At 43.3% G+C, this 16,832-nt stretch overlaps 1 protein-coding gene across 1 annotated transcript; it reads right to left on the bottom strand.

Annotated features, from left to right (window-relative positions):
• Positions 1 to 426: 426 nt before the first annotated feature.
• On the bottom strand, positions 427 to 16,113 carry HTRA4 (HtrA serine peptidase 4). Its single transcript, XM_060251729.1, has 9 exons — positions 15,556 to 16,113; positions 11,919 to 12,018; positions 10,258 to 10,462; positions 8,954 to 9,148; positions 8,105 to 8,137; positions 7,160 to 7,274; positions 6,434 to 6,491; positions 4,552 to 4,647; positions 427 to 613 (listed from the first exon to the last, which is right to left on the bottom strand). The coding sequence occupies exons 1-9, from the start codon at positions 16,007 to 16,009 to the stop codon at positions 448 to 450; spliced, it is 1,422 nt and encodes a 473-aa protein (XP_060107712.1). The 5' UTR covers positions 16,010 to 16,113; the 3' UTR covers positions 427 to 447.
• Between the last annotated feature and the right edge of the window lie 719 nt (positions 16,114 to 16,832).

Genomic DNA, 16,832 nt, shown 5'->3' with positions numbered 1-16,832 from the left:
GGGTTTTACTGGTTCCTTTGAGGAGGGCCGGCAATCTGAGCATATCTGCATTAAACGTTTTTGGGTTTTTTTACTCTTGCAGGCAACCGTTGGCAGTTGATGAATCTTCCTCTGCAGTGTTCCATGCCTGGCATCCCCTTCATAAAACGGATATTGGACTACCCCATAATCCCTTATGGGTTGGGTTTGTGTCCAGAGGCTCTCACCTTGAGAGAGGACATGGGACCAGTGAACGTCAGCTCCTTTCTACTTATATAGTTGTATGGAAATGTAGTTTTTTTGCTATTTGGTCTCATATGGATTGAAGGAACTTTAAAAAGAAATTAGCTTCTTGCATATTCTTGATGCACACTTTGTACATATGGTCATCCCCCTCCCCTCCATGGCTCTTGTTGCTGGGCTGTAATTTAAAATCTCACACATTCCTTTGCTGCAGAAGGGCAACTTTTAATCAATTTCATCTGGAGTCACTGTCAAGATGGCATCTTCATTTCCTCGCCGCACCACAATGGCCAGAGTGTTGGTATTTTGCACAGCATCTGATACATCTCGGGTTGAAGTGACAGTTTTTCCATTAATTGCTATGATGACATCACCATCTCTGAGGCCAGCACTGCAACCCAAAACCAGAGATTTTAAAATTTGCACAGCAATTTTACTTAATCATCTACCAGTAGTAGCCACTACAACAGTCAAAGGGTTATCCTTACTTACCTATCAAAGTTCTCATATATTAGTTTCTGAGCTTGCAAAGAAGCCTGTCCCCTTAAAAGCACAAAGCTGTGTCACTAGAGGACATGACACTTGGGGGGTGGGTTAGGGCTTGTTATACAACTTCAGTCTAGGTTTTCTTTATAGAGGTGAAGCCACCAGTATTTATCATAATAGGATAGATGGTCCACAAGATAATACACATTACAGTTTCTTCATGAGTACACCTAGTCTTATACTGTACTTGTTATTTCATAAATCACATGAATCTTTTGCCCAGTGCCACTAGGAAGAGAGTAATATTCATGGAAGAGGACAACTAATGCTATTTGAATTCTATTCTAATGCTTTTGCTGCTAGAAGGATGAATTGGATATGTTCAAAAGCAGCTACTGAAGCTTAGTAAACACACTTCAAAGCAAATGTTTACAAGGGCTTATGTATATTTGTGTTTTAATGAAGCCAACAGGCAAATAGATGAGGTATGTTCTGCAACCAGAAGAACTGTTCCTACTGAAAGACAGAAGGCATCACCACCAGCAGCAGAGTGAATTTTTGGGATCCAGACTGCTTCTTTTGACTCCAAATGCTGAAGATACTGAGCAGCCATACTTAGTCCACTCACAAAGCTCAAGAGACAGCATCTTATTTTGTGTTTTGTTCCTGACATTTTAATTGGAAGTGGAGTTTGCTGCTGCTAATGTAAGAAAGCCTTAGATTAATGGGGGCAAAAAATTATTCTGAAAAATCCATCTTGTGGCAGCTTCTGCTTCCAAGCAACATGACCTTGTAGTTATGGGTGACTTCAACTTCCCTGATTTGTACTGAGAGATAAATTATTACGTGTCCAAAGTCACACAACTTCCTGCTGTGCCTGGCTGACAACTTTTTTCAGATGGTGAAGGAACTATGGGGATCAGCCATATTATTAATGAACAGGTAAGAGTTGGTAGATGGGGTGAATGTGGAGGGACCCATAGGGGGTAGGGACCATATCCTTCTGGAATTCCTTTTGCTGTGCAGAACCAAGGAGGTTTGTAGCCAGGCATGTATGTTAAATTTTAGTAGGGCATACTTTAATGAACTCAGAGGCATGATGAGAATCATTCTGTGGGCAAGAATGCTGAAGGGAAAGGAGCAAGTGAAGAGAGATTTCCTAAAATGAATTCTTGCAAGCTCAAGCCATCACTATTCCAACAAGACAGAAAGATTGTGGAGGTTCCAAGAAGGCAATGGATGAACAGAGCACTCCGTGATGAACTAAGAAAGAAAAAAAATGTTTGAGAAGTGGAGGGGAAAATGTACCTCTAACAAAGAGTTTCTGAGGGCTGCAAGGCACTGTAGGCCAGCTATCAGGCCAAAACTCAAAGTGAACTGGGATTGAATAGGGAGGCTTGATACAACAAGAAAAACTTCAGTTGTGCAAGGAGCAAACAAGGTAGAAGCAGTAGTCCCACCACTGAGTGAAAATGGAGAAACTGACAGGACAGAGAAAGCAAAAAGACTCAGTGCCTATTTTGACTCATTTTTCCCCTGAAGTAAGAGAGCAGGTTTATCTAGAGATGAGATTAGGCAAAGCACTGTTGGTTGACACAGGCAGAGGTTGTTGAGATGTGTTTGGCTGTACACAGATCCCTTGGGCCAAATGCTATGCATGTGGGAGCACTCAAAAGAGCTTTCTAGAGAGCTTGCAGAGCCTTTATCCGTTATCTTCAAGATCTCTTGGAGAGCGTAAGATGTGCCACAGGACTGGAAGAGACTGAACGTTATCCAAATCTTCATAAAAAGTAAAAAAAAATGACCCAAGAAACTATAGGCCACTAAGTCTGACCTCTGCCCCAGGAAAGATACTGGAGAAGATTTTAAGGGGGTCAGTCTGTGAGCAACTGAAGGACAACTTTGTGATCTGGGGAAGTCAGCACAGATTTGCCCCTAACAGGACTGGCCAGACCAATCTTGTTTCCTTCTGAGTGATGAGCTTTCCGGATTATGGGAATGCTTGTTTACCTGGATTTCAGTAAAGCTTTTGACAAGTTCTCCATGATGTTCTGATGGGTAAATTGAAAGACTGCGGACTGGACTCTTAAGTTAGGTGGATAAGAAACTGGGGCCTGCACCCAGAGAGTACTTGTCAGTGGCATTTTATCTAGTTGGAAAGAGGTGTCCAGTGGGGTGCCACAGGATTCCTATAATTGTGATTGTCACAGGACTCCTCTGATTGTTTTATTGTTTTGTTTACTGTCTACTTTATGCTGTTAGCCGCCTTGAGTCTGTATAGAATGGGCAGGATATAAATATAATGTAAATAAATAAATAAATTATCTGGAGAAGGGGGTGGAGGGACTACTCATTTGCAGATTACACCAAACTGGGAGGAGTAACAAGCACCCTGGAAGACAGAGAATGAAATCTGAATAAACAAAAAGTGGGAAGATGTGACAAGCTGCAGTTCAACAAGGATAAGTGCAGAGTTCTACATCTGGGTAACAAAAATGAGAAGTACACACAGTGGATGGGGGATGCATTACATTGCAGGGGTGGCCAACGGTAGCTCTCCAGATGTTTTTGCCTACAACTCCCATCAACCCCAGCCAGCATCGCCAATGGCTGGGGCTGATGGGAGTTGTAGGCAAAAACATCTGGAGAGCAACCGTTGGCCATCCCTGCATTACAGGGTTGCAGTGTGTGTGAATATGGGTGGACTGTAAGCTAAATATGACCAGTCAATGTGATACAATGACAAAAAAAGTTAATGTGATGTTGGGGTGTATCAGCGGAAGCATAACATCCAAATCACAAGATGTTATACTCCCATTAGACTGCATCTAGAGTACTGTGAGCACTTTTGGAGGCCTCACTTTAAAAAGGAAGTGGGCAGAATGGAGCAGGAGCAAAGGAGCTGGCAAAGATGATCAGGGGCCTGGAAACTAAGCCCTATAATGAAAGGCGGAGGGACTTGGGAATGTTCAGTCTAGAGGAGGGACATGATTGCTAGATGAGTATTTGAAAGTCTGTCACACTTAGAGAAGGTCAGGGAACTGTTCCTGTTGGCAGCAGAGGACAGGACTCACAATAAGGTGGAAAGGTACTGGCTGGATATGTATGTCCCCTTCCAACTTGATGATTCCTTTATCTTTGACTCCCTTACAAGTCTCAAGCACGCACTTAAAATTTCCATCCAGTACAAAGATTTCAGTTAGCTAAGATTTTTAGCCAAAAGTCATGTCATGATTGGTTGGTTCAAAATCAGGGTGCATGTACAAGATCAACTTTTTTCTTTTGTCCTTTGAGAATATATGGATATAAAGGATCTAATTTGCAGCCAGATCATTAAGTAGTTATCTGCATGAGCTCATGGGTGAATTAAGTCACTACCCACTACCTATTATGTACCCCACCCACCCCCCGTCCTGTAAGAGCTGGTAAAGAATCACAAGTTTGAAGGCAGAGCTATGTAAAGCTAGCTGTTTCTAAACAATAAACATGTTCACCATTTATTGATGTTAACTGGCACACTGGACTATCCCTTATTCAATTAGTTCACTACCATTTCAATAAGTTTGTCAGCACTTTAAATGAATACAGAGGACAGAGAAGAGAAGAAAAAACCAGAGCATTTACAGCTGAAAAGTGCCCCTATGATTCAGTTCTGCTCTTCTCAGTTTGAAAGTGTTCAAGCCACCCAAGATTATCCTTTGTGGGGAGACTCAGGTAACAGAGTGGGTACATTGTTATCAGATTGAGAAAGAGGTACTTTCAAGTTTAAGGCATATTCTGAGAAGCAAGACTGATTCTTTTTTCTGCTTTCTGTCCCACCCCAAGTAATGTGTTGTATTTTACCTTGCAGCAGCTGTTCCTGGAATCACTTCATAGACATAGACCCCAGAGCTCAGGTCTGGGAAATCCCTATCTCTCCGCTTCAGCTCACGGATAAGACTGAGAAGAAAAAACAGAACGCTCAACCGGGCCATCTAGAACCCTACATTAACAAAGATACCTCGAGCATTGTTAACAGAAGTCCACCCTAAGTAGCAAAGTGTGGACATCGAGTGAGCCTAAGGCCTGGATCGAAAACAGCCTGTACTGAAAGACTCCACCATGCCAGCAGAAACTATAACTGGGAATGGAAGAGTGTGTGTGTTGTGTATCCTTAGGGCTTTTAATTCCACCAGAGGACATCTGGCAGCAAAAGGTGCTATGCAGTACAGCTGAGACATCATATGGACTGCCTTTGTCCTGGAACCTAAAAAAGGGCAGTGGTGATTGGTCTCTGAGGAGGCCCATCTTCTGGCAATTTCCTTTTTCAAAAGGTCTTTTGAAGGTGTAAAGCATCATTTCTCTTGAGTGGCAACACTTCCCAATTGGTACATTTCCTCCAAGCCCATTTTATCTGCCTTCACTTAAGAATTGTTCTGTCTTTTGAGAAAATGTATGTTAAGCTTCCTTACTCCTAACTGCCAGCAGAAACTTCAATATCCACAAGAGATCCCTGCCCTTACAAGTGAATAGATTGCAGAAGCCAGCAAGAGATCTGGGTTCTTCCGCAGGGCTAAGAAATGACCACAGAGAAAGCCCATGAGCTGGCAGAAACCCTCACAGGGACTGAGGATAACCAACAGGTGCTGTTGTAGTGAGTGAAGTTGACATGGGCCATGAAAGTCTTTACAGATGCTGGTGCCATCAGCACTTTGGACTTAAAAACAGAAGGCAACCACTATAAGGACTGCAAAATAGGTGTGATATGATCTCTGAGGCCTCCCCCCAAAACAGACAGGCTGCCAAATTTTGCATCAACTATATTGCCTGAATCCATGAGGTCAGACTGAAACAAGTCAAAGGCAGATATATATCATCCAGATATTTCTGTAACTGCTTAACCACTACCTGGTCCAATAATTTTGCCAAAATGAGAAAGAGTCTGGCCTGTAACTAGCCAACACTTGAGCATCCAAAGAAAGCTTTTCCTATAAAGCTTATTTAGGGGAAAGCCTCTGACCATTGAGAAGTTCACAGTTCTCCATAATATAGTACACATGTAGCGACTCCTTGCAAGATTTCACAAACCATGATAGGCAAGGGTTCAAACTACAGGCAGTAGCTCCCACTGAACCCTAGAACTCTTGTCAACATCCCTCCGAACAAAGTTTGAGTCTAGTGGCACCTTTAAGACCAACGAAGTCTAATTCTGGGTATATGCTTTCATGTGCATAAACACTTCTTCAGATACACTGAAGAACTGAATTCACATAAAGGCTTATACCCAGAATTAAACTTTATTGGTCTTAAAGGTGCCACTAGACTCAAACTTTGTTCTGTGGCTACCTACTTGAAACATCCCTCTGATAAGAATGAAATGATCCATCCAAAAGAGGCAGCAGACACCACAACCAAAGAATCTATTGATAAATTGGCATGCAAGTTGGATTGAATCTGGAGATTTTTTAATAAATTAATCATAGTAAAACATTATAGCTAAAGGTTAAATTCATATTTCTGTTTTTAGGACTTTGATCAAGTTCAGATCACCCTAAATAAATGAGCTTGACACATTTCCATCAAAGTTACAATCAGGTAACCACAAAGTGGTTGCAATTCTCAGATCATAATTCTAACAAGTAAACTGAGCCTGCTTTGGGGGGAGGGCAGGATATAAATTTGAGAAATAAACTTTAAAGCAAGAGATAGCCAGAGGAGGAGAGAAACTGAGGGGTAAAGAACTTACTTGAAAGTGAGAGGAAGCATGCGGAGTCCCAAGTACTTTTTCTTGGGTCTAATCTTCCCTAAGGAGACAGAGGATCAAACGCATTATTACAAAGTCAAATAAAATGTACAGGCCAAAATCAAAACTTATCCCCCATCCTATGCGAACAAAGCCTATATGTTTGTAGAAAGCTCTGCGAGCAAGACCACATTGCCCAATATGTCCACTAAACACACACACGTAAATATAAGTATTTTAGAAGTGTGTATTATCTCCATCCCTCCAAAAGTAAGTCCAAATCTGCTTATGATTTAACTGCTTGCCAAAGAAAAGCTATCAGCAAGAAACTTTAGTCCAGCAACTAGATCAGAAACTCAACAAAAGCCCTCCAGAGTAAGATTCTGTCAGAAGTATAAGAGTCAATGGCTGGGTTCAATATAAGCACCTACTGGGTTGCAGCCAGCAATACTGAGGCTACATCTGGTTTTGGCTGCCAGCAACTCACTACTGCTGTGGCTTGCCCAGGAACTTTCCTGGTAAGTTAAAAGGCCAGCCTGCCCCTTTTTGGATCTGGATGGCATGAACAGTATCTACTTATGTATGGCCTACTTTATATTGCATGTGACCCAACAGGCCATGGTTCATTCCCAACATGCCACACTCTGCCTATAAGCTGAGGTACCATGTGTGAAATTTACCTCAGAAAATCAAGACCTTTTTACCAATGAATTTTCCTAATACACTTACCTTTCACTTGCCGATTGTGAGACTCTTCTAGGAACTGGCGGATTCGATCTGAGGGAATGGCAAAGGAAATGCCAGCTGTTACCTTCAATGTGTTCATTCCAATGACTTCTCCATCCTATTGGGAAGGTCAAACAGTTGTGATTAAACTAGAGGCACTCAGGTGGATACAACTTGGCAAAATTGAGCAGGGGGTGACATTACTTGAACATCCACCCACATTCAAGAAGTACATAGTAACAAACCTCTCACCAGAGATGTGGGAGTCAGGAAGGAGCACCATTACATTATGAGGAGGGGAGGACAACAAACCAAAGCAATGGCAGTCATAAACAGAAAAAGCACTGAAATACCAATATCTAGAAATAAAGGAAAATACTCTGCTTAAAACTTTCAATGAAATATTCTCAATGCTATATTTTTGTTCAAATAAAAGCTGTATTATTATAACCCAAACATTGTTTGGATAATGGACCAAAACAGCTGCTGTATTTAAGCCCAAGCTCTTTGCTATCTTATTAACAGGTATCTTGGATGAAGAAAAGTTTTCTCTACAACCATATCAGAGGTATGGAGGGAGGGGAGATTACCTTTCTCAGTTTTTAAAACTTTTTCCTACCCATCACTGCTATAGCCTTGTTATATTTAATCTTGACATGGTACTACTGCTGGTGAAGGAGGGTCTACAACCTGAGTGTTCTTCCCACAAAGAGCAAACTGATCAAAGCTCTGCACGCATCATTCTTGGGGAATCTAATCGATGGGATTAGTTTGGAAATCAGTTGGGCCGAATTTGGAGATAGAAAGATGGGATCTCTCTTGCGTACTCAGAAATAAGGAACACATCATTAAAAGTGATGACAGTTTATGATACAAGCACAACTCTGGTAAATCTTCCATCAACTTAGACAAAATTTAGAGGCAAGGAAGAGCAGCAGCAAGTCTTACCAAATTCACCAAGGGCCCTCCAGAGTTTCCATACTGGAAGAGAAGAGAATTGAAAAGAAAGTTCATTATCCATGATCCATTTCTTCAGACAAAATTCGTGGGAAACAGAATATTTGCAGACAGTTTACAGCCCCTTAATCTGTGTCTAAAAGGGCCTCAGTAAACTGATAGACCAGCCTTTCTGGATCTAATCAGAGCTTGGAAGGTAAACAGGGTTGGCCTTGGTTAGCATTTGAATGGGATACCACCAAGCAAGACTGGGGTTGCTATGCAGAGGAAGAAATGGCAAACACCTCTGCTTATCTCTTGCCAGGAAAACCTCATGGTCCTGAGGTCACCACAAGTCAAGTGATTTGGCAGCACAAAATTATTTAAATAAGCATTTTGAGAAAGTTCATAGCAACATAGGAGCATAAGTTGACAAATCACCTTTGTTTTCTGTAGTCATTCACTCCCACCCAAAACCTCACATAAGTTCCAATGCACTCATGGAAACATATGTATGCAGGTGGGTAGGTTGCCCATTTCCCATCAAATGAGGAAGCAGACTTGCCTGTGCATAGAAATACAGATTTTCCAGGCTACAGAGGTCAAAGTTCTCTTGTAAGTGGGCAAAGTCCTATTTTTTGCATTCCTTTGTTTCCTGAGAGCTGGGATGTAGAAGTCTGATCCCTCTATCTCTGGTGAAGCCATGCAAAAAGCCATGCTTGGTGGTATTAAAATGGGATGGAGAAGTGTGCTTCTTTAGGGATCAGACTCTCATAGTGGGGCTTGAAAAAGTGTGGAAAGCCAATTCTTTATCATGCGTGGTGGCAATGCTGCTATCAGTTCCCCAGAGGAGTCTCTTACATTGATTATGGCATCTGTCTGAATGTATTCCATATCAGAGTCCTTCAGTCCAAGCTCTCTGCCATCTCTCTGAGTGCTGCTTACAATTCCTGTTGTCACGGTGTTTTGCAAGGAGAAAGGGCTACCCAGAGCCACCACGAATTCCCCAGGCCGAAGGTCAGAGGATCTGCCCAACAGGAGAACTGGGAGAACCATCTACACAGTAATGGAAACACTTAAGCTTGTAAACTTGCCTTGTCTCCTGTGGCAATACAGAATTTCCTCCAGGTGAGTGAGCAATTACACTTTAGAAAAAACTGTTTGGTACAGGCTAAAAATTGACTCTTATAAGCTAGTAAAAATGTTATGGACTTAATTGAAAGTGACTAAACATTAGGCATGAGATAACTGGAGCTACAGGGCAGGGTGAACCCAAGACATCTTGAGGCTCAAGGCAAAATATAGTTGGTAGAATATAAACTGCTTTAAAATAGACAGTTTCCCACAAAGTCTAAAGCTGCCACTGTACAACCACCAGAGATGTCCATAACAGACTAGATGAGACCTTCTGGTTGTGCTTAATTTGACACCCCCCCCCCCCAGCTAAGTACTGCTATTATCTTCCCACACCCATAACAGTACTTTCCTATTCTTTTCCAACATTTTCTCCTCAAACTGAAATCTCATCTAACAGATATGAATTCTTCTCCTTAAACACTAAAATGTCTGCTTCCGTCTGGAAATCCAAGATTCAGACATAAAAATATCCCTACACAAACCAAGGCACGTGACCTCGATATACATTTTTTCTTCCAAAGTGATATGAGTCTATGGAATACCAACAATGCTGAAAATTTCCCTAAAGTTCCCCGCCCCCCCCCCCCCCAAAATACCCAAGAGATTCTCCCACACAGACCTGAATTTGTGGCAGATAATGAGTGGGGGGAACTCTGGGTTCCAACCAGTGTTCCCTCTAAGCTGAGTTAGCGTGAACCAGCTCACAGATTTTTAGCCTCTAGCTCACACATTTTTGTCTTAGCTCAGGAAAAATAGCCCTGGAGCATTAGCAGTAGCTCACAACTTTAATGCCAGTAGCTCACAAAGTAGAATTTTTTTCCACAAGAAGCTGCAGCTTAGAGGGAACATTGGTTCCAACATGTCGTTTGCACTAAGTCTGTAACTTCTCACAACTTCAGTCTCAGCAGCTCGAAACTTGTGGGCTAAATTTTGCCCCCACCCCACCTATGCCAGCAAAAAGGCCAAGGCAGCAGAATTTGTGCCTCTAGAAGTCCATGGCCCCATTCAGGAAGAAAGGTTGTACTCACATTGGTGTTTATTTTTATCAGGGCAATGTCCAGCTTGTGATCGACATCTCGGACTTTGGCATCAAACTGGTGGCCACTCTTGAGCTCCACTTGGATTCTGTGCTTGTTAGTGAGAACGTGGGCATTGGTGATGATCAGACCATCCTCGGACACAATGAAGCCCGAACCACTGGACACCAGGACCTCTTTGTTTGAGTAAGGCAACCTGTCCCAGGATCACAGACATTTTTTCCATCATTGCCAACTTTATTGTTTAAGTCAAGGCCTTAACAAGTAAAGAAAGAGGTAATACTTGCAGAGGAACAATGGCAGTTAGGAAGCACTCTCAAACTCACTGCGGTTCAAATGTGCCTCTCTCAGTTTTTGAGATAGAAAATGTCCTGCAGCTTTTCAGACTAGTTCATCTTGAATGCGGAAGAAAGTTGCTGACTGGCTGGCACTCCTGTGATATCACCAGTAACCTCCCATTCAACTTCCAAAGAAGTTTTTAAAATACTTGTTTAAAGGAAACTGAGAAACATGAATATATAGATGAGAATACAGGTGGTGTATTTAAAAAGCAGGCAGCCTAAGAGGCTGATATAAGTACTGACAGAAATAAAGGGGGGGGGGAGTTATCCCAGAACTTCAGATGATAACTGTCCTTTCTCTCACACACAGGAGGCCTTTTCTAAAATTTTATTTATTTACATTATTTATAGCCTGCCTTTCTCATTGGGACCTAATGTGGATCACACAGCATGAGTCCATACAATGTTGTGCGCTGCAATACATATGTGAAATCTTCAAAAGGCAATGCATGCTTTCTTCAATGTTTTTGGTTTTATTCAAATGTAGATCTATGTCAATTGAACCTAATCATTAGCTGATTAAAATCCACACAACTTACTGATGAAGATACCTTTTAATGGGGGGTAAAGGTGCAACCTGTGCAAGCACTGAGTCATTACTAACCCATAGGGTGATGTCACATCATGACGTTTTCTTGGCAGACTTTTTGTTATGGGGTGGTTTGTTATTGCCTTCCCCAGCCATCTACACTTTACTCCCAGCAAGCTGGGTTCTTGTTTTACCAACCTCGAAAAGATGTAAGGCTGAGTGAACCTTGAGCCGGCCACCTGAACCCAGCTTCCATGGGATTGAACTCAGGTTGTGTGAGTAGAGGTTGGAGTGCAGTACTGCAGTTTTCCACTCTGTGCCACAGTGCTCGTCTAATGGTGAGATACCTCTCACTTAAATAAGTATTCCCAATTCTAAAATGCTGCCTTTTAGAGAGATTGAAATGAGAGAGATGGAAATTAGTCATCTCTCTGCTTACCTCCTCTCCCTTGAAAAGAGCAGAGCCCACTGAAGCACTACAGGAGCTGCTATAGTGCTGCAATGCAATTTCCAGCCCAGAAAACAGAACACTGCAGCCCTATGGCTGCTTCTTCATGACCTTCAAAGGGTATTTAAGACAAACGCAGTCAGGACACCATCATGGCCATTTCTGGCCTGCCCTTCATTGTTCCAGTGGCTTAGCACCAGCATAGCTAGAACAAGTGCAGCCACTGCTGGAGAAGTCAGAGAAGGACAAGACAAATTACAGTAAATGGAAAAGTTGGGTAGTGAAAAGCCAGGTAGATGGAGAGCGCAATCTAGCAAGGCAGCCCTTCCGTTACCTGCGGAAGAGTTCCAAGTGCACAACTGCCGGAGCAATCTTCTCAACCACATCAGCAATGAAGTTGAACTTGTAGCGCAGGCTATTGGTATCCACAGCACCTGAAAGACCCAGGATACTGGAATCACTCACCTGACATGGAGCAGGTATGACACAATGATGAACAGAATGCCAAGGTGATCCTGAACAGAGCTACACCCTTCTAAGTCCACTGGAGTAATTGGGCTTAGAAGGGTGTAACTCTGCTTTGGATGGCACTGTCAGTTGTGATCTGGGAGGTTGCCAGTTAAAATCTCAGCTCAGCCACAGACTCCATAAGTGGCCCTGGGCAAGTCATGCTTTCTTCCTCACCTACAGAATAGGGATGGTGACAGTGTCCTACTTTGAAAGGTTGTTGTAAGGATTGCTATGGTAATGATATATATGAAGTCCTCTGAGCCCTGGAAGTAATATTATTATTATAACTTCATCTGAGTGACCAAAATGCATTGCAAACTAACATCATCATTTCAAATGAGCATATTGAATGCTTTCAAATTAAGTCCATGGACACCTTCAGATATGTCACTTGATCATTTTATATCAGTTATATATATGGACAAATGACAACCTCTACTGAAAGAAAAATGTGTGATTTTATACAAGATACAGACATATAAATGATTTCAAAATGTTGTAGTACTTGAAGTGTTTTGATGTTTGTCACCTTGAGGACCCTGAGTTGGGTTGAAAGGCACCACAGAAATGTTACAAATAAAGAATAAAATAAAAAGCAACAAAAATGTTGCACTCAAACAAGTTCTGGATCTTAGTAGGATGAAAGTTCATATGTAAAGAAATGTCTGACTTTAGTTAATGAAACTTTTACTTTTGCCTTATTGGTCAAACTACAAATGATACTGCAGATTTATGAATGGAAGCCCATATATGCCTTCAAATGGAGGGAACCAATCTGTTTGGGAGCTTGATGGGTGGGGGTGTTAACTCTTTAACCCTAATTTCTCCAGAAATATCTCATCCTTGCCTTAAAAACCCAGCTTTGCAGTCAGGAAAATAACATGAGGTGGGAGTTAATACTCTTCATTTCATAGTGCTGCAGCCTGACCGATATCAGACCCCCCCCCCTCACAAGTACTTTCTGCAGCTAACTTACAGGTCTGGGGAAACCACTTAAAGATCTCCAGTGTGGCCTCTAGTGCAATGGCCTGGTCTGAAATCCACTTGTATTTCTGATGAAGGTGGAAGCTGAAATGCCTAGCTCGGTAATTTCAAGTCAGTTTTGTTAGTCATTTGAAAACATAATGGTTTGAACTTAAAAGCAGACATTGGGGGTGGAGGCACTGCAAACAAAAAACAGAACAGTGTTCTCCTGGCTTTCCCCTCCCCATAAATTAATCAAAATCTCCCCAAATGTTTTCCCTGGGTTCTTTCTTCCTGGATCAAAATCCTACAACTCATTTATTCCAGTTGGCAATAGCAGCTGTGATGGGAGGTTAAATAAAAAGGATGGGTAGGGGGATGCCACTGTAATTTGCAGCCCCTCAGCAGTGGCACCGATGTAAAAATCAAAACTTCATGAAATTCAGCCACAGACCTCCTGTGCCCAGTTTGCGCCTTGCATAAATTTTAAAACCAATTGTGCACTCCAAAGCAGAGTTATACCCCTACTAAGCCCACTTACTTCAACAGACTTAGAAGGGTATAACTCTCCTTTGGATTGCACTGTAAGTGGCACATTCTTTTCTGCTGGTGGTTAATTAAGATCTGAGGTTTTGCAAATGTGATGACCTTAACTAGCCTGAAGGTTTGATATCAATGCTTAGCTACTAACTGTGCTGTCAGTAATTTAGCTGTTGATTTAACAGTTTCCTTCCTTTTTAGAACATTCAGAAAAGCCATTCATACACTTTCATGAACCCCAGAAAGAAAGACTTCCCCAAATTTATATATCCAAGTCAGTTTCTATCTCAGAATTTAGCTGTGCAGTGAAATTGCTTCATAATTCCGCTGACAGCTGCAAGGCTCACATCTGCATATAGATCATTTGGATGAAGTTGGTTCTTCGGGCCCTATTTTCAGTTCTCATTCTCTAATCCAACTACAACTAGTGATAATATTTAAAACAGCTCTGCATTCCAAAATAAGCTTGGAGTGACCCCAACTCATACAGGCTCAGAATATGGAGACTGTGCTCTGCAAAGTGCCATGGAGTGGAGCTTGGCCCAAAGACAGGTTTTGAGCAAAGCTCATCAAAACATCCTCAGATCTTCACTGTTCTACTGCTTAGCAATACAATCCAACAGAACTCCTGGGCCACCCCACAATGGAGAACTTTGCTTACAAAATTAGGCTTTGGACCAGGGAACAATTTATAGCACCTTGCAGGATACCAGATCTTGATTCCAGAGGTGCATGAGTAAGAGTGGCTGAAAACCGTTTTGAGAGTACAGCATCCACAAAGCCTTATTCTTCAACTACCAAGCAATGAGGAGCACAGGATTGCAATAGTAATTTTGCTTCAGTGTGCTTTAATCAAAAATCTAAGCTTTGCACCAGGCACCCCTCTATAGCATGTCATAAAGTACAGTCTCCAGATTCTGGACTCACACGAGCTGGGATTGTCTGAAGCCTGTTTGGGAGTACAGCATCACTTCCCTGTTATTCTTCATCTACTTAGCAATGCAATGTATGTAATTCTTGGTTGCACACTACTTTGAAATCCTCATTGTACTGAAGAATAACAAACCAGGAACTTTAAATAATAAACTAGTTACAGGAACCAGCTTCAGGTAGCTTGAATCACCTGTGTGCCTGATAAGAATACATAAACAGACACTGAGAAGGTAGCTGCTGCCAGTCTGAGTAGACAATACTGACTTTGATGGACCGAGGGTCTGATTCAGTATAAGGCAGCTTCAAATGTAGCTGGGATGTCATGAAAGTCACCTGCAGTACTAGAAAAGAGCAAGAGACCAGCAGCATCTTAAAGACTAATAAAATGTGTGGCAGAGTATGAGTTTTTATGAGTCATTGCTCACTTCAGATACAGCAATGACTCACAAATGCTCATACTGTGCCTTGAATTGTTAGTCTTTTAAGGTGTACTGGACTCTTGCTCTTTTGTGCTGCTACAGACAGACTAATATGACTACTCATCTGGATCATCTGCAGTAGTTCATTCACACCTTTGCTGCTGCAGTTACTCAGCTGATTTAGACACATGTCTGAAACAGCCTTTACCTGGTATGCTTGGTTGGCTCAAACAGCCTAGCTAGAGATGCCAGGTCTTGTTCCACCATAAGATGCAATTATAAATAAAAGCCTAATAGTTTGTTCAGGGAAGGAGGGGATGTTAACCCTTCAACTTTCACCCAGTTCATTATTCAAAACTGGACTCGACAATTCCTATGGCATTTGAACAGAAGAAAATTGTCTTTAAATACCAGGCATCTTCTTCTCATCTGTTTGACCTATGCTGGGCAGTTTTACCTACTTTAGTCCCGCCCTCTACCCATCTAGGCAACCCTGGGCCAGCCTGGTCTCCCAGACAACCTTACAGGGCAGACTGGGGATTGGAACCCAGGTCTCCCCAGTCCTACTCGGGAGGCTCACTACCTCACCGGAAATGTTTCCCTCACTTTTTTCTCCGCAGCTACCCTTCTGCACAGCGATGACAGCCTGCTGGTTCCGAAGGCGCCTTTGCTGGTTCTCCGCCCGCAGGAGGCAGAGGCTGCGATAGGTCCGGCCGTCGCTGCCACAGACCGGCAGGGTGGACTCGGCGCACGAGCAGGTGCCCCGTTGCCGGCTCCCCGACCCAGAGGACTTCTGGCAGAAGAGGCCGTGAGCGCAGAGGCCGCCGGGGCCACACGCCTGGCCCTCCCCGGGCGCGCACTCCCAGCAGCAACCGCAGCGATCGGGTTGGAAAAGGCCCCCGACGGCGGCGCAGGCTTGGGGCGAGCGCGGAGGGCAGCGCGTCCGGTCGCAAGCCGCCGGGCAAGGCAGTCCCAGAGCAGACGGCACGGCCGAGAGGGCCAACACCAGCAGGAGCAGCATACGGAGCAGTAGGGCTGGCCCGCGGGCTGCTGCAGCCATGGTCGTCGTCCGGGCGCACGTGGAGGATGGGCGGGCGGAGGCGCTAATGAGGCGCCGCTGCAGCTCCCGCAGCCTCCTTCTCCTCGGGCATCCTCGGGGCCAGCAAGTCCAGCCCGGCAGGCGGAGGGCCTCTTTTATAGAGGGCGGCTTGGAGGGCCGCGGCCAAGAGGGGCCGGGAAAGGGCGAGCCCACCGTGCTCTGCGGGCACAAGGGTGGCTCCCTTGATCTTAAGTCGGGCGCACGGGGAGGGGAGGGGGAGTACGTTTCCAAAAACAGCCGCCTGGAACAGTGGGAATCTGGCATGAGCAAACAAAAATGAGCCAGCCCTTGAAAGATTTTGCATGAAAAATATACGGAGGCAAAACATTAAAATGAAAACGAACCCTAACACACACACACACCCCGGAGCAAAATTCAGCTCTCTCTTCCCATGAATCAGTAGAACAAAGTTGGAGTCCAGTAGCACCTTTAAGACCAACATAGTTTTATTCAGAATGTAAGCTTTCCTATGCAGGCATATGTCTGATCTGATGAAGTATGCATGCATAGGAAAGCTTACATTCTGAATAAAACTATGTTGGTCTTAAAGGTGCTACTGGACTCCAACTTTGTTCTCCTGCTTCAGACCAACACAGCTGTCCACCTGAATATTCCTATGAATGGCATGAATATGGCAGAGCAGCCAGCAGGTATGTTCATGCATGATCTACAGAATGGTTAGCTGAGCATTAAGTGCCACATTATTGATATATTTTTATCCCATCCTTGCTGCAAGGGGTTTGGGTTAGTATTAGGATTGCCATCTTTAGGTAGGGAAATTCCT

This window comes from Heteronotia binoei, chromosome 12 (assembly GCF_032191835.1).
Source record: "Heteronotia binoei isolate CCM8104 ecotype False Entrance Well chromosome 12, APGP_CSIRO_Hbin_v1, whole genome shotgun sequence".
Lineage (NCBI taxonomy): Eukaryota > Metazoa > Chordata > Lepidosauria > Squamata > Gekkonidae > Heteronotia > Heteronotia binoei.
This window is presented reverse-complemented; position numbering and strand designations above follow the sequence as displayed.